General features: G+C 39.7%; 1 protein-coding gene across 9 annotated transcripts in view; it reads right to left on the reverse strand.

Annotated features, from left to right (window-relative positions):
• Nucleotides 1–27624, reverse strand: part of CENPJ (centromere protein J) — a 56765-nt gene that overhangs the window by 19821 nt on the left and 9320 nt on the right. For 7 of the 9 annotated variants that reach the window (XM_045443774.1, XM_045443795.1, XM_045443777.1 and 4 more), the window contains 7 exons: nucleotides 24295–24594; nucleotides 22247–22358; nucleotides 20867–20969; nucleotides 19112–20741; nucleotides 15259–15391; nucleotides 4653–4818; nucleotides 1034–1276 (listed from right to left, as the gene is read on the reverse strand). In XM_045443774.1, the coding sequence (XP_045299730.1) occupies nucleotides 1034–1276; nucleotides 4653–4818; nucleotides 15259–15391; nucleotides 19112–20741; nucleotides 20867–20969; nucleotides 22247–22358; nucleotides 24295–24594 (2687 nt within the window). The remainder of the gene's footprint in view (nucleotides 1–1033; nucleotides 1277–4652; nucleotides 4819–15258; nucleotides 15392–19111; nucleotides 20742–20866; nucleotides 20970–22246; nucleotides 22359–24294; nucleotides 24595–27624) is intronic. The other 2 variants (XM_045443790.1, XM_045443788.1) reach the window with 1 other exon arrangement.

Consider the following 27624-nt stretch of genomic DNA (forward strand, 5'->3'; position numbering starts at 1 on the left):
TCCTTAACTCCATCCTCTGGTTGTCAATTTTCCTCCCCCCATCTTCTCACACTCTGGCTCAGTACGTGGATCTCTTTACTACCCACACCTTTAGCTTTGGTGAACTCCGCCAGCCCAAAGCTTTACCACACATCCTGATGACCCCTAAACTTTTAGCTCCAATCTGACCTTCTCCTGCTATGTACATAACTTCCCAGACAATATCTCAACCTGAGGGCTAATAGGCATTTCAAATTCACCCATCTAAACCTGAGATCCTAATATCCACGCTCCCAAGAAATACATGCTCTTTTCTTGTGGTCTCTTACAATAAATGGAAACTCTATGATGCCAAATCACTACACTACACTTGGAAGCCATTTTTTTTTAAGTTTATTTATTTTTGAGAGAGAAAGAGACCGCATGAGCGGGTGAGGGGCAGAGAGAGACAAGAGAGAGAGAAAGAGAATCCTAAGCAGGCTTTGCATTGCCAGCAGAGAGCCTGATGCAGGGCTAGAACTCACGAAACTGTGAGATCATGACCTGAGCCAAAACCAAAAGTCGGATGCTGAACCAACTGAGCCACCCAGGAACCCTACTGGAAGCCATTCTTGACTCCTTCCTTGCTGTCACATCCAATATCCAGCTTATCAACAAATCCTACACACTTCTCAGCCCTCCACTGCTGCTCTTCCAGTCATCTGTGGTGTGAATAACAGTAACAATCTCCTAACTGGCATTCCCAATCATGCCTATAACCTTCTCCTCCCCATTCAGTCTACAGTCAACAGCAGACAGAGTGACCTTACTAAAATAAAGGATCAGGCCCCCTCTTCAACCATAGCCCTCCACAGCTCCACTTCTCACTCAGAGGAAACACCCAAGTGCTTACAGGAATCAACTAAGGCCTCATGAACTCTGTCCCACCTCCCTCTATCACATCTCTGATCACATCCCCTACCATTCTCCCCACTTCCTCTGCTCCAGCTCTATAAATTTGAGGGCTCAAATATTTAATATCTCCCTGACTTGACGAAACTGGCTCCAAACCTACCATGGATCCATCTTTTTTTGTGGCAGTCACACACGGACCCATCCTTATGTTGCTCTCTGTAGCTTCTGCTTTCTTCCAGGCGTCTAATCGGAATCTTTCCATCACTTTTATTTCTTCCCTGAGGTCTGTGTTCTCTCTGACCAACATTTCTATTTGGCTTCTAAGACGGCCATGTGTGCTTGACCATTTTGCTTCCTTTCTTTTCAAATCTTCCTGTAAATCTGCTATCTGCTGTTTCAAAGCCTCTCAAAACAAAACAACAACAACAAAAAATTACTAGAATAACGCAATAGAAGAAAAGAGATACATCATCAAAACATAAGTGCTGCCGTAGCACAGGCAGCAGAAAAGGGAAGGCTTGGTCAATCACATTTCAAAAACATCAAGTTTTTCATGAAAAGGGAATGGAGTTCAGGGTAAAGACTCACCTCATGCCATCAACAAAACTGATTCCAGAAGAAGGAAGGCACTACTAAGGAGTTCACTGCAATAACACTGCCATGAGGTAATAAAGGTCTACACTAAGCTATTAATTGAAATAGAAAGAAAGACAAATGGGAGATTATCTGGTAAAGAAAAAATTGACAGGAATCATGACTAATTGAATGAAGAGCTGAGGTAAAGGGATGAATAAAACATTCAAAGTCAAAACCACCAGCCCTGAAAGCAGATTCTGTTTCAGATTTATTAGAAGAAATGGGTTTTAAGAAACTGATCTGTTTCAGATGGACTAAATGACATTTGTGAAGAAACTCCTAGAAATGTCTAGAAGCAATTTGCAACTGTACAAATAAAAATCAAGACCAATGTCAAAACTAAGGAAAAATTCATCACCTACATGGCTTATGTGGGTGCATGATATGGGGAGTGCCTCAAAGCTGAGGCAAGGAGCATGAGCAGAAGCAAGATCTCCTTGCCCATCACCTGAGAACTCACCTGAAGGCAGTGAGGAGCCCTAAGGAGCTCATTAATACGCAAAAAATAAAAAAGTACATGGCAGCAAATGAAAATGAAAACATGACAGTCCAAAACCTTTGGGATGCAGCAATGGCAGTCCTAAGAGAAAAGTATATTGCAATCCAGGCCTACCTCAAGAAGTAAGAAAAGTCTCAAATACATGACCTAACCCTACACCTAAAGGATCTAGAAAAGGAGCAGCAAATAAAGTCTAAAGCCAGCAAGAGATGGGAAATAATAAAGAATAGAGCAGAAATAAATGATATTAAAACAACAAAACCCAGCAGAACAGATCAATGAAACTAAGAGCTGGTTCTTTGAAAGAATTAATAAAATTGATAAACCCCTAGGCAGACTTATCAAAAGGAAAAGAGAAAGGACCAAAACAAATAAAATCATGAATGAAACAGATCACAAACAACACCACAGAAATACAGACAACTGTAAGAGAATATTATGAAAAATTATATGCCAAAAACTGGGCAATCTAGAAGAAATGGACAAATTCCTAGAAACATACAAACTACCAAAACTGAAACAGGAAGAAATAGAAAATGTGAGCAGACCTATAACCAGCAAAGAAATTGAAACAGTAATCAAAAATCTCCGAACAAACAAGAGTAGTCCTGGGCCAAATGGCTTCCCAAGGGAATTCTACCAGACATTTAAAGAAAAGTTAATATATATTCTGGTCAAACTGTTCCACAAAACAGAAATGGAAGGAAAACTTCTAAACTCAATCTATGAGGCCAGCATTACCTGATTCCAAAACCAGACCAAGACTGCACTAAAAAGGAGAATTACAGGCCAACATCCCTGATGAATCTGGATGTAAAAATTCTCAACTAGATATTAGCAAATCTAATCCAACAGTACATTAAAAGAATCATTCACCACGATCAAGTGGGATTTATTCCTGGGCTGTAGGGGTGGTTCAGTATTCACAAATCCATCACCATGATACACCACATTAATAAAAGAAAAGTACAAGAGCCATATGATCCTCTCAATTGATGCACAAAAAGCATTTGACAGAATAAAGGACCCATTCTTAAGAAAAACACTCAACAAAGTAGGAATAGAGGGAACATACCTCAAAACCATAAAGGCCATATACGAAAGACCCACAGCTAATATCCTCCTCAATGGGGAAAAACTGAGAGCTTTGCCTCTACAGTCAGGAACAAGACGGGGATGTCCACTCTCACCATTTCTATTTAAACACAGTACTGGAAGTCTTAGTCTCAGCAATCAAACAATGAAAAGAAACAAAAGGCATCCAAATCAACAAGGAAGAAGTCAGACAATCATTATTCGCGGACAACATGTTACTCTATGTAGAAAACCCGAAATACTCCACCAAAAAATTGCCAGAACTAATACATGAATTCTGCAAAGTAACAGGATATAAAAATCAACATACAGAAATCTGTTGCCTTTTTATACACCAATAATGAAGGAGAAGAAAAAGAAATCAAGGAAGCGATCCCATTTGCAATGGCACCAAAAACTGTAAGATACCTAAGAATAAACCTAATCAAAGATTTGAAAACTACAGAACACTTATGAAAGAAGTTAAAGACAACACAAAGAAGTGGAAGAACATTCCATGCTCATGGATTGGAATAACAAACATTGTTAAAATGTCTATACTACCCAAAGCAACCTACACATTCAATGCAACCCCTATCAAAATACTACCAGAATTTTTCACAGAACTAGAACAAATAATCCTAAAATTTGTATGGAGACACAAAAGACCCCAAATAGCCAAAGCAATCCTGAAAAAGAAAAGCAAAGTGGGAGGCATCACAATTCTGGACTTCAAGCTGTATTACAAAGCTGTAGTCATCAAGACAGTATGGTACTGGCACAAAAACAGACATATAGATCAATGGAACAGAATAGAGAACCCAGAAATGGACCCACAAACGTATGGCCAACTAATCTTTGAGAAAGCAGGACAGAATATCCAATGGAAAAAAACAACAAACAGTGCTGGGAAAATTGGACAGTAATATACAGAAGAAAACTTTTTGGCTTTTCAAAAATAAATAAATAGTTAAGAGTTTGCAAGTATTAATAACTGGGGGAAAAGAGGCCCGAAAGCTATGAGAAACATCAAAGACAAGCTAACTAAAACAGATTTTTACTACAAGACCAGAAAGTCAAACCAGTAAGTGAAAGAGAAAGGTAACTATTAGAGAAAAACATACAGATGTAGTGCTGGGAAAGATTGGTGAGCAAGTGCTCTACCCAAAGGAAGAGTGCAAGATTTACAGTTAGTACAGAGGGCTTCAATTCATATAAATGAACAGAATTAACAGCATTTGGTACGTGGGACATTAAACAGGTCAATGCAACATGACACTGGTGAATTTCCAACTCTTGGCTTATTAATTCACTGATGCCGTTATTGTAGTCTTTTTTTTTTTTTTTTTTTTTGGAAGACTTTGGTAAGAAAACAACTGATATATTTCACTCTAAAAGCCAAAACTACAAAAAATGTTCTTCATGTAGTATCTCAGATTATTTGTTGAGTCAATGAATGATTAATAAATTGATACCCAATTTCTCTTTGACACGTCATATAACTCTGAGATCCTTACTAGACTGTCATCCTTACTAACTTATATAAGTATAACGTAAAGAACTGGCATACCTGTATTTCTTCACGTTCTTTTTTATCTGGAAAAGTTCTTGCAACTGTAGTATACTTTTCAAAAACTTTCCGTTCCTTTTGTAGCTTCCTCATTTCCTCCTTTTTAAACTCTTCTATCCGAGTCAATTCTTTTGCTTTCTGTTGTTCAAAGTCTGTAATTTCTCTCCTAAAATGACCAAACCGTGTTATCATCTAAAGGGACCATCTTAATGGAGTAATCCACATGTGGTACAAAACGGAACACCAGGGACAGCCTAGGAATGTAGGAACTGCTGGTCTTAGTGAATCCATCTTCCATCCATCGTACTGAAACAGCTGTCAATTAATTCCATGAAGCATTCCCCCAATAAATATTCATTGAGCATTTGCTATGAATCAAGCACTACCCTAGGTACTGGAGAAACCACAGTGAAAAAAACCAAACATCCTTATTCCCATGAAGCTTCTCATTCTAATGGGAGAGACATAATAATAAACAAGATAAAATATATGGCACATTAGAAAAGTGTTAAGGGGAAAAATAATGCAAGTAAAGAGTGTAGGAAATAGCAAGGAGACTGAAATTATGGATGGGGTCATCTTGCTGAGATAATATTTGAAGTAAAATCTGAAGGGACTGAGAGAACAGCCACGATGATATATGGACAAAACAGCTCGGGAAGAGGAAACACCACAGGCAAAAAGCCCAGAGGTAGGAATATGCCTGATGTGTTCAAAGATCAGCTAGGAGGCCAGGGAAGCTAAAACAGAGCGAACAAGAGACAGAACAGCAGGAAAAAGTGTCAAAAAACAAACAAAACAGAGGGCCCAGATGAATTCAGGTCTTATAGACCAGTGTGGGGACTTTGGTGTTTAGCTTAGGAGAATGCTGATCAGAGAAACTGTCATAACCCAGGTTCATTCTGAGGCTCTGTTAAGAACATATGGAGAGGGGCGCCGGCCAGATAGTGGAATAGGACGTCCCCAGCTCACATCTCCCTACACAAACAACAATCTGACAGCCAACCACAGATAAAACTGCTTTTGCGAGAGCTCTAGGATCCAGGTAGGAGGTTGAGAAACCCCAGTGAAGCCTAAGGCTGAGGACAGCCACTTTGAGAAGACAGTCCCATGGCCCAGCGGCAGGCTTACCAAACGCGGTCCTAGCTACAGGCCTAAAACAGCCCAGTCTGTCTGGAGGCTCGGCTCCAGCCCCATCTGCCAAAGGACCCAGGAGGAGCCACACCCAACTGTGTCCCTGGTAACAGGCCCACAGACCTCAGTCATGACTATAAAATCGGAAACAGTTCGGTAACCTGGCTCCAGCCCTGCTCTATTGTGGTACTGGAGTCAGTCCTGCTCACCCAGGGCCCCAGCAGGACTGAGGAGCCCAGCAGGAAGCTGCTCAAAACCTGCAGGAGCCACACCCATTCCCACTCCTGGTAACAGACCCACTGTCTGCACACTCAGCAGTGGACCTGAAAGCAGCCCCATGATGTAGCTTCAGCCCTGCTGGACTCTGGTCCTAGAGCAGTCCTGTGCAACTGAGGATCTGGGAGGAACCACATCCGTCATGTCCCTGTTCACAGACCTGCCAATTAAGGACACTGTGGACTCAGCAGCAGGCACACTACAACCCCACTCAATTATGATCCTGGAGGCAGACCATCAGTCCAGGCACCCAGCAAGAGAAGGTCTTTACCTGCCAAAACTGGTCTGTCAAGACAAAAAGAGCTTTTTGGCCTTTCAAATGCAAAAATGTCAACACAAGAATTAGGCAAATGTGACACCACCAAAGGAAACTAGTAAATTAAGAAGGTTCCAGTAACCAATCCCAAAGAAATGCAGATCTAAGAACTGACAAAGAATTCAAAATAATTGTTTTAAAGAGTAAACTACAAGAGAACACAGATAAGGGCACCTGGGTGGCTCAGTCGGTTGAGCGTCTGACTTCGGGCTCAGGTCAGGATCTCATGGTTCGTGAGTTCAAGCCCCACGTTGGGCTCTGTGCTGACAGCTCAGAAGCTGGAGCTTGCTTTGGATTCGGTGTCTCCCTCTCTCTCTGCCCCTCCCCCACTCGTGCCATGTCTTTCTTTCAAAAATAAACATTAAAAAATAATTTTTTTAACAAAAAAAAAAAAAGAGAACACAGATAAACAACTCCACAAAATCAGGAAAATAATACCTGGGGAAAAAAAACAAACAACAAGTTCAACAAAGAGACAGAAATCATTAAAAAAAACCCAAAACTATAATTACTTAAAACTAAATAAATAAATAAAACTTAAGGGGTGCCTGGCTGGCTCAGTCAGAAGACCATGTAACTCTTGATCTCAGGGTCACGAGTTCAAGCCCCACAGGGGATGTAGAGATTACTTAAAAATAAATAAAATAAATAATACAAAAACAGAAATTCTGGAGCTAAAGAATACATGAATAAAGTGTAAAATACAATAGAGAACTTCAACAGCAGACTTAAGCAGAAGAAAGAATCTGTGAACTCAAAAACAGATAATTTGAGGTTAGCCAGTCAGAGGAGAAAAAAGAAAAATAATGAAAAAGAGTGAAGAAAGCCCATGGGATCTATGGAGCACTACAAAAGAACCAATATGCTCATTATGGAAGTCTCAGAAAGAAAAAACAAGCAAAATCAACAACCCCCTTAGAAGACTAAGAAAGACAGAAGACTCGAATAAAATCATAAATGAAAGAGGACATGTTGCAGTAGATGCCCCAGAAATAAAAAGGATCATATTATGAACAATTATATCCCCAAATCTGGATAATCTAGAAGAAACAGACAAATTCCTAGAAACATGCAACCTACAAAACTGAATCTAGAAGAAACAGAAAGGCTGAAGAGACCCATAATAAGGAAATTGAATCAGAAATCAAAAACCTCCCAAGAAAGAAAAGTTCAGGACCAGATGGCTTCCCAGGTAAATTCCAGCACATTCAAAAAATAATTAATACCAATCCTTCCTGAACTTCTTCCAAAAAAAAGAGAAGAAACACTTCCAAACTCATTTTATTATGAGGGTAGTATCACTTGGACGCCAAAGTCAGACAGTGACACCACAAGAAAACTACAGGCCAATATCCCTGATGAATATAAGATGTAAAAATCCTCAATAAACACTAGCAAACCAAATCCAACAGCACATTAAAAGGATTTACACCATGACCTAGTGGGATTCATCCCTGGAACATAAGGCTGGCTCAACATATCAAATCAATTAATGTGATGCAAACTGGTGCAGCCACTGTATAAAAGTTTGGAAGTTCTTCAAAAAATTAAGTATAGAATTACCATATGATCTAGCAATTCCAACCCTGGGTATATACCCCAAAGAACTAAAAACAGAGACCTGAACAGATATTTGTACACCAATGTTAGTAGCATTATTCACAATAATCAAAAGGTAGAAACAACCCAAATGTTTAGCTGTGAGCCAAGAAATGCCAAGGATTGCCAGCAACACACTTCTCCTACCCCACCCCTCCCTGTCGGCCCTCACCTTCCCCAAGAAGATACTCTCCTCCAATACAAAGGAGATACTCTCCTCCAACTCCAAAAAGAAGAACGGCTTCTCCCCCTCCCCCTCCTAAACAAAGGGCATTGCCATCTCCACCACCAAAGTGTGGGTTCTCCCATTCTCCACTTACCAAACAAGAACCTCCCCAGTCACCAAGAGACATTCACATTCATTAATATCAAAGCATAGGAAAGGGTCTTCCCCAAGCCGATCTACCCAGGAGCCCCAGTTACCACAACCAAACAGCATTCACCCTCACAATGGCCTCGAGGTCTTCAGACCTCAAGTCCTCCACCTGTTCGAAGAGGAGCATCATCAACCACCCCAAAGTAGGCAGTCCCGATGTCCAAGTACTAGGCCCATCAGGAGAGACTCCAGGACTCTGAAACCCAAAAACACAAAACAGGCTGCCTCACCAAGCCCTCAGTCTGTAAGGAGGGTTTCATCCTCCCAATCTGTCTCAGGATCTCCTGAGCCAACAATTAAAAAGCCCCCACCAACTCAGTCTCCTGTCCAGTCTCAGTCACCCTTTACCAACTGGTCACCAGTGGTACCAGTCAAAAAGGCTAAAAGCCCAACACCAAGCCCATCTCTGGCGAGGAACTCAGACCCAGAAAGAGGTGGGAAGAAAAAGAAAAAGAAGGGCAAGAAACACAAGGAGGATAAGAAGCACAAGAAGCACAAAAAACACAAGAAGGAAAAGGCTGTGGATGCACCTGCTGTGGCTGCTGTACCCCTGCAGCCATTGCTGCTCCCACAACCACATCAGCACAGCCGGAACCAGAGGCAGAGCCTGAGCCTAAGGAGACCAAAAGCAAGCCTGAAGACGATCTCGATGACTGACAAAAGCACTTGAGTGAAAAGGCACTGAGGTCGATGTGGAAGGCTCAAGGGTCCCCACAGTCTTAGGTGGGAATGTGTGTTACGATGTACATTTTATTTGGTCTGTACACAATTCAATTTCAAAATTGCTAAAATGTGTTTGAGCTTTAGACTATAACATTTGTTGTAATAATTGCTAGGTTGAAGTTCACCATGTAAAAAAAAAAAGGGCACGGATTTGCATTGCAAACCAAAGGTGTCCACAGTGTATTAGTGACATTCTTTCATTAACAGCTGACATAAATTCATTTCAAGTGAAATATTTTAAGCCAAAAAAAAAATCCCCCTTTAAAAAAAAAGGGTTTCAATATTGTGGGCATTCTTACAGTTTCTTTAAAGGCCTTGGTTATTCCTAGAGGTTTTCCTTTCTTTTGTTTTTTTTTTTTTTTTTCTTTATTTTTTCTCATTTGAGTCTTAGCACCCATTTAAGTTATGATGCTTGTAAACGTTGTAAACGTTGCAAGGACCACAAAGTACCAGAGACATCACTACAAGCATAAAACCTACGGTTAACACAATGAGTCTAAAACCGTATCTTTCAATAATAACACTGAATGTAAATGGACTAAATGATCCAATCAAAAGACACAGGATATCAGAATGGATAAAAAAAACAAGACCCATCTATTTGCTGTCTACAAAAGACTCATTTTAGACATGAGAACACCTTCAGGTTGAAAATGAAGGGATGGGGGCACCTGGGTGGCTCAGTCGGTTGAGTGTCCGACTTCAGCTCAGGTCACGATCTCACAGTCCGTGAGTTCGAGCCCCGCGTCGGGCTCTGGGCTGATGGCTCAGAGCCTGGAGCCTGTTTCCGATTCTGTGTCTCCCTCTCTCTCTGCTCCTCCCCCATTCATGCTCTGTTTCTCTCTGTCTCAAAAATAAATAAACGTTAAAGAAAAAATTTAGAAAATGAAGGGATGGAAAACTATCTGTCATGCTATTGGAAGTAAAAGAAAGCTGGAGTAGCCATACTTATATCAGACAAACTAGACGTTAAATTAAAGGCAGTTAACAAGAGATGAAGAAGGCATTATATAGTAATTACAGGTTCGATCCATCAAGAGCTAACAATTATAAATGTCTATGCACCGAATTCACAGGCACCCAAATATATAAAAGAACTAATCACAAACATAAGCAATCTTATTGGTAGGAATGCGGTAATAGCAGGGGACTTTAATACTCCACTTACAGAAATGGATAGATCATCTAGACAGAGAATCAGTAAAGAAACAAGGGCCCTGAATGATACACTGGACCGGATGGACTTGACAGATACATTTAGAACTTTTCATCCTGCAGCAGCAGAATATACTTTCTTCGCGAGTGCACATGGAACATTCTCCAACATAGATCACATACTGGGTCACAAAACAACCCTCAATAAATATAAAAGAATTGAGATCATACCATGCACACTTTCAGACCACAATGTTATGAAACTTGAAATCAACTACAGGAAAAAGTTTGGAAAACCTCCAAATGCATGGAGGTTAAAGAACATCCTACTAAAGAACAAATGGGTCAAATAAGCAATTAAAGAAGAAATTAAAAAATATATGGAAATAAATGAAAATGAAAATACAACAATCCAAACGCTTTGGGATGCAGCAAAGGAACTCCTAAGAGGAAGATACATTGCAATCCAGGCCTATCTCAAGAAAAAAAAAAAATCCCAAATACAAAATCTAATAGCACACCTAAAGGAACTAGAAGCAGAGCAGCAAAGAAACTCCAAAGCCAGCAGAAGAAGAGAAATAATAAAGATCAGAGTAGAAATAAACAATATAGACTCTAAGAAACCAGTAGAACAGATCAATGAAACCAAGAATTGGTTTATTGAAAAAATAAACAAAACTGATAAACCTCTAGCCAGGCTTCTCAAAAAGAAAAGAGAGAGGACCCAAATAGATAAAATCATGAATGAAAATGGATTTATGACAACCAATCCCTCAGAAATACAAGTAATTACCATGAAATATTATGAAAAATCATATGCCAACAAACTGGACAACCTGGAAGAAATGGACAAATTCCTAAACACCCACACACTACCAAAACTCAAATGGGAAGAAATAGAAAACTTGAACAGACCCATTACTAGTGAAGGATTAAATCAGTTATCAAAAAATCTCCCAATAAATAAGAGTCCTGGACCAGATGGCTTCCCTGCAAAATTCCACTAGACATTTAAAGCAGAGTTAATACCTATCCTTCTCAAGCTGTTCCAAAAAACAGAAATGGAAGGAAAACTTCCGGACTCATGCTACGAAGCCAGCATTACTTTGATTCCCAAACCACACAGAGACCCAACAAAATAGGAGAACTACAGCCGAATATCCCTGATGAACATGGATGCAAAAATTCTCAACAAGATACTAGCAAATCGAATTCAACAGCATATAAAAAGAATTATTCACCATGATCAAGTGGGACTCATTCCTGGGCTGCAAGGCTGGTTCAATATTCACAAATCAATCAATGTGATACATCACAGTAATAAAAGAAAAGATAACAACCATATGATCCTGTCAATAGATACAGAAAATGCATTAGACAAAATACAGCATCCTTTCTTAATAAAAACCCTCAAAAGTCGGAATAGAAGGAACACACCTCAGCATCATAAAAGCCATTTATGAAAAGCCCACAGCTAATATCATCCTCAATGGGGAAAAACTGAGAGATTTCCCCCTGAGATCAGGAACACGACAGGGATGTCCACTCTCACCACTGTTGTTTAACATAGTGTTAGAAGTACTAGCATCAGCAATCAGACAACAAAATGAAATAAAAGGCATCCAAATTGGCAAAGAAGTCAAACTTTCACTTTTCACAGACAACATGATACTCTACATGGAAAACCCAACAGACTGCACCAAAAGTCTGCTAGAACTGATACATGAATTCAACAAAGTCACAGGGTACAAAATCAATGTACAGAAATTGGTTGCATTTTTATACACCAATAATGAAGCAACAGAAAGACAAATAAAGAAACTGGTCCCATTTACAACTACACCAAGAACCATAAAATACCTAGCAATAAACCTAACCAAAGATGTAAAATATCTGTATACTAAAAACTATAGAAACTTTATGAAGGAAGTTGAAGAAGACACAAAAATGGAAAAACATTCCATGCTCAGAATATTGTTAAAATGTCAATACTACCCAAAGCAATCTACACATTCAATGCAATCCCAATCAAAATTGCATTGGCATTCTTCTCAAAGCTAGAATAAGCAATCCTAAAATTTGTATGGAACCACAAAAGACCTCAAATAGCCAAAGTAATATTGAAAAAGAAAACCAAAGTGGGAGACATCACAATCCCAGACTTGCCTCTACAAAGCTGTAATCATCAAGACACAACAGACACATAGACAATGGAATAGAATAGAGAACTCAGAATTGGACCCACAAATGTATGGCCAACTAATCTTTGACAAAGCAGGAAAGAGCATCCAATGGAAAAAAGAAAATCTCTTTAGCAAATGGTGCTGGGAGAACCAGATAGCAACATGCAGAAGAATGAAACTAGACCACTTTCTTATACCATACACAAAAATAAACTCAGAATGGATGAAAGACCTGAATATGAGACAGGAAACCATCAAAACCCTAGAGGAGAAAGCAGGAAAAAACCTGTCTGACCTCAGCCGCAGCAATTTCTTACTCAACACATCTCCAAAGGCAAGGGAATTAAAAGCAAAAATGAACTATTGGGACCTCATCAAGATAAAGAGCTTTTGCACTGCAAAGGAAACAATCAACAAAACTAAAAGGCAACCAAAGGAATGGGAAAAGATATTTGCAAATGACATATCGGACAAAGGGCTAGAATCCAAAATCTATAAAGAACTCACCAAACTCCACACACGAAAAACAATAATCCAGTGAAGAAATGGGCAGAAGACATGAATAGATACTTTTCCAAAGACATCCAGATGGTCAACAGACACATTAAAAGATGCTCAAGGTCACTCATCACCAGGGAAATACAAATCAGAGCCACACTGAGATACCACCTCACACCATCAGAGTGGCTAAAATGAACAGATCAGGAGACTATAGATCCTGGCAAGCATGTGGAAAAACAGGAACCCTCTTGCACTGTTGGTGGGAATGCAAACTGGTGCAGCCACTCTGGAAAACAACGTGGAAGTTCCTCCAAATATTAAAAATAGAACTACCCGGGGCGCCTGGGTGGCGCAGTCGGTTAAGCGTCCGACTTCAGCCAGGTCACGATCTCGCGGTTCGTGAGTTCGAGCCCCGCGTCGGGCTCTGGGCTGATGGCTCAGAGCCTGGAGCCTGTTTCCGATTCTGTGTCTCCCTCTCTCTCTGCCCCTCCCCCGTTCATGCTCTGTCTCTCTCTGTCCCAAAAATAAATAAACGTTGAAAAAAAAAATTTTTTTTTAAATAGAACTACCCTACGACCCAGCAATAGCACTGCTAGGAATCTACCCAATGGATACAGGAGTGCTGATGCATAGTGGCACACGCACCCCAATGTTTATAGAAACGCTTTCAACAATAGCAAAATTATGAAAAGACCCTAAATGTCCATCAACTGACGAATGGATAAAGAAGATGTGGTTTACATATACAATGAAATACTACTTGGCAATGAGAAAGAATGAACTCTGGCCATTTGCAGCAACGTGGATGGAACTGGAAGGTATTATGCTAAGTGAAATACATCAGTCAGAGAAAGACAGATACCGTATGTTTTCACTCATGTAGAACTTGAGAAATTTAACAGAAGACCCTAGGGGAAGGGAAGGGGAAAAAATAGTTACAGAGAGGGAAGCAGGCAAACCATAAGAGACTCCTAAATACAGAGAACAAACTGAGGGTGGATGGGGGGTGGGGGAGAGGGGAAAGTGGGTGATGGGCATTGAGGAGGGCACTTGGGATGAGCACTGGGTGTTGTATGTAAGCCAATGTGACAATAAATTATATTAAATAAATTTAAAAAAAGAAAAGAAAAGAAAAGAAAGCATAGTTCCACTGGATGCCTTGACTTCAGACTTCTGGCCTCCAGAACCATGAAAAAATAAATTCCCGTTGTTTTAAGCCACCTCATTTGTGTGTATAGTTGATCCTTAAACAACATGGTTTGAACTGCATAGATCCACTCATAAACAATTTTTATAGTACAGTACTATAAATGTATTTTCTCTTCCTTATGACTTTCTTAACATTTTTTTTTTCTGTACCTTACTTTAATCATGAGAATATGTATATAACACATATAACAAACTATGTGTTAATCAACTGTTATTGGTTAAGGCTTCCAATCAATCATCAGTAGAATATTCGTAGTTAAGTTTTTAGGGAGTCGAAAGTTTTATGTGGATTTTCGACTATGCAGGGGTTTGGAGCCTCTAACTCCTGCATTGTTCAAGGATGAACTGTACTTTTTTACATTAGCCCTAGAAAATTAATGCATTGGCCAAGGTAGCACCTGAAATCACAGCTCCAAAATGCTTGTCAAATTTCAATTTATGAACTCATCACTAAGAGAATTCCCCTTTTAACACATTTCTGATGACAGTGGGTCATTTTAATTAAAAAATTCTTGGGGCGCCTGGGTGGCGCAGTCGGTTAAGCGTCCGACTTCAGCCAGGTCACGATCTCGCGGTTCGTGAGATCGAGCCCCGCGTCAGGCTCTGGGCTGATGGCTCAGAGCCTGGAGCCTGTTTCCGATTCTGTGTCTCCCTCTCTCTCTGCCCCTCCCCCGTTCATGCTCTGTCTCTCTCTCTGTCCCAAAAATAAATAAACATTGAAAAAAAAAAATTAAAAAAAAAAAAAAAATTCTTATGTGGTGGGGCGCCTTGGGTGGCTCAGACGGTTAAGTGTCCAATTTCAGCTCAGGTCATGATCTCATAGTTCTTGGGTTCCAGCCCCACACTGGGCTCTGTGCTGACAGCTCAGAGCTTGGAGCCTGCTTTGGATTCTGTGTCTCCCTCTCTCTCTGCCCCTGACCCACTTGTGCTCTGTCTCTCTTTGCCTTTCCAAAATAAATAAACGTTAAAAAAAAAAAAAAAAATCTTTTTTTTTTTAATTCTTATGTGGTAAAGGTTTCACTTCCTTTTCCTTTTTATTGCTGGATCGACAAAACCTGTTTCAAATATTCTAGATAAAATCTTAAAGATAAAAGTGAATCATTGTATCTTTTCCCAACTTATATGCAAACTTACCTAAGTTTTTCCAAGGCACTTTCCCGTTCAATGCGAAGTTTAGCTAAAGATGTGTTCTCAGCTTTAAATTTTTCTATTTCTGTTTCCAATTCAATTACTTTCTCTCTCAAAACTTGAGATCGAGCACTGTCACCTATAAAATAGGCCATATATATTGAACTTCACAAAAGGTCTTCAGCAGCAGAAACCAGCTAGCTATTAATACTAAGAGCCAAATATATGGTAAACATCTGTACTATTAAAATGCACAAAAAACAACGCCTCTGAAAAAAAAAAAAAACTATATGAACCTGACTTTCCAGATAAAACCAATCTATATTTAAAAAAGACATTATTCAACTGAAGAGTAACAATCTACCAATGAATTAACATTACATATAAAAAGAAATCATTCAAATAATTTTTAAAAAGCTAATACATATGTTTTTTGTCTTTTTGATAACAGCCAATAGTGTAATAACTGTATGGTGACAGATAGAAACTAGACATATCATGGGATCATTTCATAATGTATAAAAATACTGAATCACTATGATGTATACCTGAAACTAATACTGATGTTGTACATCAATTGTACTTCAATTTAAATATGTATATATGAACATGAGTAAGTAATTTACAAGACATCTAAAGCAAATAATTAACATCAAAATCAAAGTTTACTCCCACTAATCACGAAAATACAAATTAAGATGTTTTTCACATACCAATTTGCTATTTCAAAGAGTAAAAAAGCCAACACTTCTGTTCTTCCACTACCCTTTTGAAAAATTGATTTCCGCACAAAAATATGCATTGCAACATTATTTCTAATAGTGAAAAATAATTTAAGTATCCAACATTAAGGAAATTACTGAATAAAATGATGCTGTATTCACATAGTGTTCTGCAACCATTTTAAACAATGTTTTAATGTTTATTCATTTTTTTTTTTTTAATTTTTTTTTTTTCAACGTTTATTTTATTTTTGGGACAGAGAGAGACAGAGCATGAACGGGGGAGGGGCAGAGAGAGAGGGAGACACAGAACCGGAAACAGGCTCCAGGCTCTGAGCCATCAGCCCAGAGCCTGCCGCAGGGCTCGAACTCCCGGACCGCGAGATCGTGACCTGGCTGAAGTCGGACGCTTAACCGACTGCGCCACCCAGGCGCCCCGTTTATTCATTTTTGAGAGAGAGAGACAGCACAAGCAGGGGCAGAGAGAGAGGGAGACACAGAATGTGAAGCAGGCTCCAGGCTTTGAGCTGTAAGCACAGAGTCGACTCAGGGCTTGAACCCACAAACCATGAGATCATGACCTGAGCTGAAGTCAGATGCTTAACCAACTGAGCCACCCAGGCACCCTATGTTCTGCAACCATTTTTAAAATACACAAAAGTGTTTTAAAGAAATGGCCAGTGCATATTATACACCTGGTCAAAGAAGATAAGGTAATTTGTTTTTTGGTTTTGTTTTTGTTTATTTATTTTGAGAGAAAGAGACTGGAGCACGGGGGCAGAGAAAGAGAGAGAGAGAGAATCCCAAGCAGGCTCCACACTGTCAGCACAAAGCGCAACGTGGGGCTCAAACTCACAAACTGTGAGATATGACCTGAACCAGAACCAAGAGTCAGACGCTTAACTGACTGTGCCACCCAAGCACCCCAAGAAAGAAAAGCTAAGTTTTTTTACTTTTTTTTTTAAGTTTATTTGAGAGAAAGAGCAGGGCAGCGGGGGCAGAAAGAGAGAGAGGGAGAGAATCCCACAAATCCTGAGAAAAGACCTGAGCTGAAACCAAGAGTCAGATGCTTAACTGACTGAGCTACCCAGGTGCCCCAAAAAAGATAAAGTCAGTTTATTTTTTTATCATTTTTTTAAGTCTATTTATTTGAGAGACAAAGACAGCACGAGTGGGGAGGAGCAGAATGAGAGGCAGAGTGAGAATCCCAAGCAGGCTCCATGCTGCCTGCACAGGGCCCAACACGAGGTTCAAACTCACAAAACCGCGAGATCACGACCTGAGCCAAAACGAAGAGTCCAACACTTAACCGACTGAGCCACCCAGGCACCCCAACATAAGTTTTAACAAATGTCTGTACCATATTAAAAATACATAGGAAAAATGACTGGAAGGAAAAATTCCAAAATGGTATCACAGCTACCTTTGGATAGTTCAGTTATAAACATTTTTCATTCTATACTTAAGCTTCCAAACTTTCTGCAAAAAGTACTACTTTTAAAATCAAAGTATTTTTTTAAATAGTTTAAGTTAGGGGCATCTGGGTGGCTCAGTCAGTTAAGTGTCCAACTCTTTCTCTTTTTTTTTCAGGTTTGTTAATTTTGAGAGAGAGAAAAAAAAGAGCACATGTGTGGGCAGGGGAAGGGCAAAGAGAAGGTGAGACAGAGAATCCCAAGCAAGCTCTGCCCTGTTAGGCCAGAGCCCAATGTGGCGCTCAATTCCACAAACCATGAGAGCATGACCTGAGCGGAGATCAAGAGTCCAACACTTAAATCAACTGAGCCACCTGGGTGCCCCAAACGTCCAACTCTTGATCTTGGCTCGGGTCTTGATCTCACGGTCATGGGTTCAAGCCCTCTGTCGGGCTTCACACTGGGCAAGAAGCCTACTTACATAGCTTAAGTTATAATTTACATTTTTTTCAATGTTTACTTATTTTTGAGAAATAGAAAGATGGAGTGCAAGAAGGAGAGGTGCAGAGAGAGAGGGAGACACAGAATGTGAAGCAGGCTCCAGGCTCCCAGCTGTCAGCACAGAGGCAATGCGGGGCTTGAACTCACAGACGGTGAGATCATGCTCTGAGCCAAAGTCGGATACTCAACCGACTGAGCCACTCAGGCACCCCTACCATTTAAAGCACCTGTGCTTTGGTAGGCATTCACAGTTTACTACAGGATATGATGGAAAGGAGTTTTCCATATAAGTTTTAGAAGTCCATCGCATCAACTATACAACCATTAAATGGAACGTGGCAGATGTGTAAGCGGGAAAAAACAATCTCCAAAATTTATTATAAGGTGAAGAATGGCCTATAAAAAACGTGTTTTCAAAGTGCGTGGATTGCTCAGTCAGTTAAGTGTCCAACTTTGGCTCATGTCATGATGTCACAGCTCCAGGGTTCCAGCCCCACATCAGGCTCTGTGCTGACAGCTCAAAGCCTGGAGCCTGCTTTGGATTCTGTCTCCAGTCTCTCTGTCCCTCCTCTGCTCACACCCTCTCTCTCTCTCAAAAACTGAATAAATATTAAAAAAATTTTTTTAAGTGTTTTCATTTGTGTAGAAAGAAGATTACATAACCACTCCACATATGCTTTCATATGCACAGAATCTTTTTAGAATATACAAATGAAATGGGAATAGAAGTTCCTCTAGGAAAAGGAATAGGAACCCAAATATAGGGAAGAAAGGAAACTTCAATTTTACTGTATTTCTTCTTGGTCCTATCTAGCAAGTTAGCGCATGAGTAGTAAAAAAAAATAAAAATAAAAAAATAAGTAAATACGTAGTCATTTTAAAAAGTGCACACACAAAGGTTCACCTCATAGTGACACAAACCACAAATTGGATACTCTAGTTACAAAAGAAACTTATGTTACCTCAATTCATAATGAAGCAATTAATGTTACAGCCTTGAGAATAAGACATAGGCTTAAATTAGAAAATCTGAAATCAGAATGCATCCATATCTTTTGTACTAGCGGCCATTACATTATTTAGACCCACAAAACAAATCAAATTTTAACAATCACCTACTTAGACTTCTACTGAGCAACTAGAACGATTAGGATTTTAAGTGTTCTGATAAGATAAATGTTAAATTTATAACATTCTGATGCCTATTTTACAATGCTGACTTACCAGGTGGTTGGTCTTGACTTGGGTTTAACTTGGGTTCACTTCCCAAGTGTGAATCTGATTTGGGTTTCGGTTCCAAAGCAGGAAAGAATTTCAGCATGAGATCTGACGTAGGAGGAGGGCTTGTGCTCCTGCTGGATTTCCTCAAGTCTTCCCCCTTCTTGACTGGTGCGACTTTCCTTTTTATTGCTTTGTCTGGTACACATCTTTCACCCTTATTAGGGTAGGCTGTCTGAGGAGTCCCATCAGTGACCTCTGTCCCAAGAACAGCATCATGTTTAAATGAATTCTCTTCAAGGTCAGTCCAAGTTCTTTCATCGTCAAAGTCAATTTTACTCATACTTACAGAGGAGGGTCTTCTTGAGGACTCAGAAACTTTGTTTTTCAAGCTTTCTATTATGATAGACTCATCACTACTGTAATCTTTGTCAGACAAATCTAAATCAACATCTCTCCTTTGATCTTCTTGCATCCCAGTGTCCCTAAAAGGCCCCTTACCATCACAGAGCTGTGGACTGTCTTCTCTGCTGCTGAAACCCCTCTCTTTATCGTCAGTTGATGGTTTTAATGTAACATCAAGTTGTTCCTCAGAGTCGGTGCTACTGTCACTGTCCATGGCACCTTCGTCATCACCTCCATTCCACCGAGTCTGATTTCCAGAAGTGCTAGCTTGGAATGCTCTCCTACTGACTTTACAAGACTGTTCCCTATGTGCTTCAGGTGAGGACACTGAATCAGTCTGTTTGGGTGCGACCTCACACTCACACACATCATCAGGTTCAGTACAGTCTGGAGCCTCATTGTGGTGACACTGAAGAATGGGATCCAGTGTCACCATCTTCTCCTGCTGTATGGCTGTGACAGGGGTGGAAGACAGCCGGTGCCCTTTGCAGATCTGCTGGTCCCTCTCTAAGATTTTCAGTACAAATGAAGAATTACTGGAAAATGATATTTCATCAGCAGCTTGCTCCAAAAACAAAAATTCATCTAACTCCAAATTTTCCTTTTCCTTTTCTCGTTCCCACTTTTCTAACTTTTTCTGAAGAGAAATGTCAAGAGAAGATTCTGACTTTTTCAAGGTCTCATTTATTGGGCTCTTAGAAGCCATGCAGCTGACCAGCCCTGCTGAAAGAGGAAGTCTGTCTCTACCTGGCGTCTTATTCCAGACTTTGCAACCAACATCACAAGGTTTTGCACACTCGGGCACTTCTCTACTATTAGATTCAACTTTTTTTTCTAATTTGATCTGGTCTCTAAATTGCCCATCACATTTCTTCCCTGCCAGTATTTTCACTCCTGAGGGAGAAAGGCTTTTCCTGTTGTTACCCTTAAGCACTTTTGGCTTCTGACTAAGTGTGACAAAACCACTGCTGGCCCTAGCTTTATTGTTCTTTTTAACAGGAGGGTTCTCTGTACACAGTTCTTTGTTTATTAGAGCAGTTTTCCGCTGGAATTGCTGTCTATCCATTTTAAACACAGGTTGGTCCTCTGAAATGCTCTGATTAGGCACTAGTTTACTTTCTCTCCCTTTCTGAGACTTAGATTTAGCATTAGTAAATCTAGCTAAACCTTCTCCTCGTTTCAAGAATGGTTGTTTTGGCTTTGCTTTGATTGGCAATGATCCTTCTGCTTCCTAAAATAAAGAATATTTGAATTAATTCTGGTATATCCAAGTTATCTCAATGTTCTTTTTAAAGCAAATTATAAATAAATCTCTAAAGCTTCATCTAACTTAATCAAGATAGTGGCGATGCCTACCCTTAGTTGTTTTCGTTTCAGTTCTTGTTCTTCCAGTCGAATTTGTTCTTCTAAGTAGTCTTCAAATGTCTGTTTCCTCTCTCTGATAGCAACTTTAATAGGCCTAATCATAAAAATAAAGTTATTTAGCATGCAAGTCAAGATGTGGTGAATATCTGCCTCAGTGTGCCTGACAGAGATACCTCTGATTACACTGAGAACTAACCGTTTTCAAAGTCACAGACCCCGTATGAGAATCCAAAGAAAGCTATAATCCTACCCCATCTCCCAAAATACAGAAAAATACAACACTCTACACATGATTGGAAAAAAAAACAAAAACAAAACCCTTCTGAAGTTCATTTTTTGCCTATAGATTATATAACTTTAAAATATACTTTGAGGAGCGCCTGGGTGGCTCAGTCATTGAGCATCCAACCTCAGCTCTGGTCAGGATCCCATGGTTCGTGAGTTTGAGCCCTGCGTTGGGTTCTATGTTGACAGCTCAGAGCCTGGAGCCTGCTTTGGATTCTGTATCTCTCTCTTCCCTCCCCCACTCACAGTCTGTCTCTCAAAAATGCATTAAAAATTTCATTAAAAAATAAATAACTAAGAATAAAATATATTTTGAAAATACTTCATCAAATAAGCACTTTAAGAAAGATCCTTGACAGGGGCGCCTGGGTGCCTCAGTTGGTTAAGTGCCAACTTCAGCTCAGGTAATGATCTCACAGCTTGTGAGTTCAAGCCCTGCGTCAGGCTCTGTGCTGACAGCTCAGAGCCTGAAGCCTGCTTCGGATTCCGTCTCCCTCTCTCTGCCCTTCCCCTGCTCACACTCTGTCTCTTAAAAATAAATAAACGTTAAAAAAAATTTAAAAACAAGATCCTTGACAATGTAATAGAGCAATAATCAGAAGTAATTTGCCCATCCATAACATCTATTAAAATATGTCAAGTATTTAAGAAAATAAGAAACAATCTCAATATTGATAGTTTATATTTGTCATAAGATTTTTAAATTCTGTAACTAAGCTTACCCAATTATAATTTATAAGTGACACCAAATGTGAGACTCAATATTAATTTGTTTTTGTCTTTGCCAAAATAGGATTTACCTATTTGAGAGAAGATTAATTTTATCCAGATTTCTTCTCTTTGGTGAAAAAAGTTTGCTCAATTCTTCCAAAACAATGCAAAGCTATTTGAACTGACAGGTCTCCCCGACCACTGTCTGTTGCTGACAATATGTGGTAAGTTGTAACTTCAACATTATACTTAAAAGCATATTCAAGCAAAAACAAGAAAACCATGGGTCTTTTTTAAAAAGAAAGTGCTCTACCATAATAGCTGGCTATTACATTAAACTGTCACACTTCTTATTCCTTTCAATATGGATGATACCTTTCTTCAATATTAGCCACTTCTGAAGAATCACCAATTTTTTTTACATTCACATCTTTCCCTTCCTGAATAGGTTCGGCCACTTTCTCCCAACATGGTGAAACACCTTCTCCTAGGATAAAAATTAGGAACAATTTAGTTCCAAAAAATAAAGAATAACATCTTAAAACCTGAGAATTTTACAAGTTACTATGCTAAAATAATATTTATCAAAAGTAATATATGCCAAAGATTTTAGAACCCTGAAGGATTTCTTTATTATGACTTCTTTATATGACTTTTTAATATGATTTCTTTAATAGGAGATAAACTACAAAACCCTAATTAAAACATGACACTATTCACAAGGTAAATGTTATGGGCTTTTCTAAATTAAAAAAGACTAGGAGCACCTGAGTGGCTCAGTCGGTTAAGCATCAGGCTCTTGATTTCGGCTCAGGTCATGAACTCATGGTTTGTGGGGATCGAGCCCCACTTCCAGCTCCACACTGAGAGCACGGAGCCTGTTTGGGGTTCTCTCTCTCCCTTTCCTGCGCAGGCACTCACTCTCTCCCTCAAAATAAATAAATAAATTTTTAAAAAATTAATTCATTAAAAAAGACTAAAAAGAGAGCTGTAACAACTGAATGTAACAGATGAACTTGACTGTTCCTGGTTTTTTTAAAAAGACACATATTTGGGACAATAGTGGGAATTCTAAAATGAATTTAAATATTAAGGAATAGTATTAGAGAATACTATCTATACAGAAGAATATCTTAATTTTTACTTGATGTGTGCTGAAATATTTGAAGTGATGTAACATAATGCCTGCATATTACTTGCAATGAAATGACTGAGCAAGTTACATTTAAATGTAGGCAGAAATACAGATGTATAGATATACATACACACAGAAAAATATGTAGACAAAGTAAATACAGCAAAATATTAACTGCTGAATCAAGGTCTATTATTAATCATTGCAGTAGTCTTTCAACTTTTCTGGATGTTTGAAATTTTCCAAAATAAAAAGGTAAGAGAGTATACTGCTTAAAAAATTTTTAAAAGGCATGTGACCTTTCCATATTCTAAATCAGAAATAAAATATTATGCACAAAGGTGCCCAATCCTAACTAGTAAGGGTAGACACCTTTTGTCATATTTTCTGCACTTTTTCAGAACTTTCTCCAAAGAACATATTCATGAAAACACCATCAAAATTGAAAATAAAATTCAAATTAAAAATATTGGAAACAACTCAGCCCTACTGCAAAGAACATTAAATACTGATATATTATTTGATGACCAGCATGATGACAACTATTAAAATTATGGTTATGAAACTATGAAATTTACCATTATGTTTGAGTAGGAAAAGAACACATTATTTTCCATCTTGGCTGGGAAAAGACACAATTATACAATATTTTACAGTTACAAAATGTAAAAAAAAAAAAAAAGTGGAAGGGGGAATGGGGCACAGAAACAGCATTTTAAAAAAGGAAAAAAAAGACCAGAAAAAACTACACCAGAAATGCCACAAGACCTCCATGAGTTTAGGCCATCAGATGCTGCCAGTTCTCTGGCAAAAACACGTTGAGCGCGAGGGATACAGAGGTACAGTGAGGGCAAACCGAGTGTCTGGGAGTGGACGGAATTTCTCTTCTGAATAATAACTGCCACCACCAACCTATTTCTCACATTTCACATCTTCGATCATGTGCCCCTCCACTACCACACATACTACATAACCTCCAACTATTTCTAAGCTCTCAGAGAAAAACAGTACACACAGAACCCACCATCCCCCTTTTTGAAGACCCCATGCTACCTTGAGAGGTTTGAAATCAGCATGAGTATTGCGACTGTTTTCAGAAAGTCACAAAATTCTGTGTCCAGTTCTGCGTCCAATCCAGGCTCGATGGTTACGCAACATGTAGGGGCTCATAATTAAAGCCACAGGCACGGGGGACAGGGGAAAAAATGCAGAAAGGACTTTTCTTGTCTTAGCACAGCTTGGTAACACTGCTAGCTGAGTACAAAAGAGAGAAACAGAAGTAACTCACCTATAGGAGAGTCATGGTTTTCTTCCTTCAAATCGTTGTTTTTCACAAGCGCTTCTGGATATTGTGCCTCACAAAACAAAGTGAGAGGAGCACCAGTTTTTGCAGTTAAGACAAAATCTGGATGCGTAGTTCTACAGAAGTTGTTTTGCTCATCAGATAAAATGTTGGAAGTGTGTGTTTTTTCTTGGGTTTGATTCTGGTAGACATGTGATGGTAGGAAGGGCGAGGTTTTCTCTACAATGGTTGAATTTCCTGGAGGTCTATACTTCTGGCTCTGACCATCAGGCAGTAGGGTTAAACCTTGCAATTAAAAAAAAATAGTTGAAAAAGAAAAAAAAATTATCAAAACTAATGACTTCCTAGAACATTTTCGCTTCTACCTGTTAGTGATCCCTACCTACCAGGTTTTCTCCAAAGTGATAAAAGTATTTTTTCCTCCTTATATTAGGAAACTCTGTTTAACAAAATGATGAAATTTAGAAGTCCAAATGACCGCTGCATAATTTGAATCAAGGGTATGTTTATACGACAATTGATGTGCAGTGTAGACCTGGCACAGCTGCAACACAGCCTCTTCTGGAAGGCACCATTCATCTTCCATCTGTGAGCACTGCTGGAATTCTCAACTCTGCAGCCCCACAACAAACACAGAGAGCACCAATGCCAATAGCTGTAAATGATCTGGAGAGTTCCCTAAAGACAAATAAGCTCCCTAAAGACACCCGGGGTGCCTGCGTGGCTCAGTTGGTTGAGCATCCACCTTTGGCCCAGGTCATGATCTCATGAATTCAAGCCCCACATCAGGCTCTGTGCTGACAGCTCAGAGCCTGGAGCCTGCTTCAGATTCTATGTCTCCCTCTCTCTCTACCCCTCCCCTGCTTGGACTCTGTGTCTCTCCCTCAAAAAAAAGTAAAAAACATTGAAAAAATGTAAAATGTTAAAAAAAAAAAAAAGTGAAGGGGCACCAGTTGGCTCAGTCAGTGGGGCATGTGACTTTTGGTCTCAGGGTTGTGAATTTGAGCCCCAAGTTGGGTGTAGAGATTACTTAAAAATAAAATCTTAAAAAAAAAACAAAAAAAACCAGAAGGGGCACCCAAGTAGCTCAGTCAGCTGAGCATCCAACTTTTGATTTCAGCTCAGGTCAGGATTTCAGGGTTTGTGCATTCCAGCCCCAAGTTGGGCTCTGTGCTGACCACATGGAGCCTGCTTGGGATTCTCTCTCGCTCTCTCTAGCCCTCCCCTGCTCACACACTCTCTCTCTTTCTCCCTCTCTCTCAAAATAAATATTTAAAAATATATAAATCGAAGAAGAGAAGACACAATGTGAAGGGTTTTATAAGAGCCATGCCACCCACCTCTCAAACCCTCTGCCTCATCCCAGATCGCAAATAAAACTGGAAATGAGGGGGCGCCTGGGTGGCGCAGTCGGTTAAGCGTCCGACTTCAGCCAGGTCACGATCTCGCGGTCCGGGAGTTCGAGCCCCGCGTCAGGCTCTGGGCTGATGGCTCAGAGCCTGGAGCCTGTTTCCGATTCTGTGTCTCCCTCTCTCTCTGCCCCTCACCTGTTCATGCTCTGTCTCTCTCTGTCCCAAAAATAAATAAACGTTGGAAAGAAAAAAAAAAAAGATTAAAAAAAAAAAAAAAAAAAACTGGAAATGAGGTAGGTCTTCATAGACTATCAGGCTCAAACTCCTTTCTTTTATAGAACAATACTCTCTCCATCCAAAGATTTTTTTAAGTTTATTTATTTTGAGAAAGAGAGCATGAGTTGGGGAGGGGCAGAGAGAAAGGAAGAGAGAGAGAATCCTAAGTAGGCTCTGCGCTGTCAGTGGAGAGACCAATGCGGGGCTTGAACCCATAAACCATGAGATCATGACCTGAGCCAAAATCAAAAGCCAGACTCAAATGACTGAGCCACCCAGCATCCCCAAATGTTTTTGACTTATAGTCACCTCACTTCAGACTGAAGATGTCTTTGATAAAAGTGCAATATCCCAAAGTAGCAGTTCTCAAAGTGTGGTCTGTAAACCCCTGAAGGTCTCTAAGATTCTTTCAGTGCATCCACAAAGTCAAATCTATTTTCATAAGATATTAGGATAGTATTTGTCTTTTTCACTTCATGCACTAATGGTGCAAGAGCAAAACAGAAACTCGTGGTACCTTCACTCAAAAGCAGGACAGCAAAACAGTGGCACCAAACTGTGCTAGCAGTCACTGTATTAGTCACCACAAAAAACAAACAAACAAAAAACAGGGGCGCCTGGGTAGCTGAGTCAGTTGAGCGTCTGACTCTTGATTTTGGCTCAGGCCATAATCCCAGGGTCGTGGGATCGAGCCCCACATCAGGCTCCATGCTGGGTGTAGAGCCTGCTTAGGATTCTCTCTCTCCCTCTGCCCATCTCCCCTGCTGGTGCTCTCTCTCTCTCTCTCTCTCTAAAAACAAACAAACAGTTTTATTTAAGAATGTCCTAGATAGGGACGCCTGGGTGGTTCAGTTGGTTGAGTATCCAACTCTTGGTTTGGCTCAGGTCAAGATCTCACGGTTGCGAGATTAAGCCCCATGTGGGGCTCCATGCTGAATGTGGAGCCTGCTTGGGATTCTGTCCCTCCTCAGCGCACTCTCTCTCTCAAAAAAATAAAATAAAAAGGTCCCAAAGTTGCAAGAATTATTAATTTTTAAACTGAATTTGAACTGTTGAGTTCAAGTGTCATTCCAACATTCTATAGGACAAAACAAAAAGCGTGCATAAATCACTTCTACTGCAAACCAAGACATAGCTTGGTTTGAGATGTAAGCTTGACTAGGCACTTCTCTCAAAGAACATCATTTTTACTTGAAAGAATAAATGACAAAACTATGATGATTTAAACCTTCGTATTTGGCAGACAGTTTCTCAAAAATTAAACAAGCGAGCCAGTCACTTCAAAAAAAATAACTACAGTATTTAATAGTAAAACTTGAAGTCTCTAGTAAAAATTAGAATTTATTAAACAAACCTACCACCATGAGCTTGACAGCTTCATAACACTTCAAGACTTAAAAAAAAAAAAAAAAAAAGACTTAAAAAAATTTTTTTAATGTTTATTTTTGAGAGAGAGAGGGAGAGCACAAGTTGGGCAGGGGCAGCGGGAGAGAGAGAGGGAGACAGAGGATCCCAAGCACCTCAGCGCTGACAGCAGAGAGCCCCATGAAGGCACCGACTCAAGAACTGTGAGACTATGACCTGAGCCTAAGTCAGACACTCAACCAACTGAGCGACCCGGGCGGCACCCTGTCACTTCAAGACTTTTACGATGAGCTCTGTAGTGGTATTAATGGATACAATTTTT

The sequence above is a fragment of the Leopardus geoffroyi genome, chromosome A1 (genome assembly GCF_018350155.1).
Source record: "Leopardus geoffroyi isolate Oge1 chromosome A1, O.geoffroyi_Oge1_pat1.0, whole genome shotgun sequence".
NCBI classification, from domain to species: Eukaryota; Metazoa; Chordata; class Mammalia; order Carnivora; family Felidae; genus Leopardus; species Leopardus geoffroyi.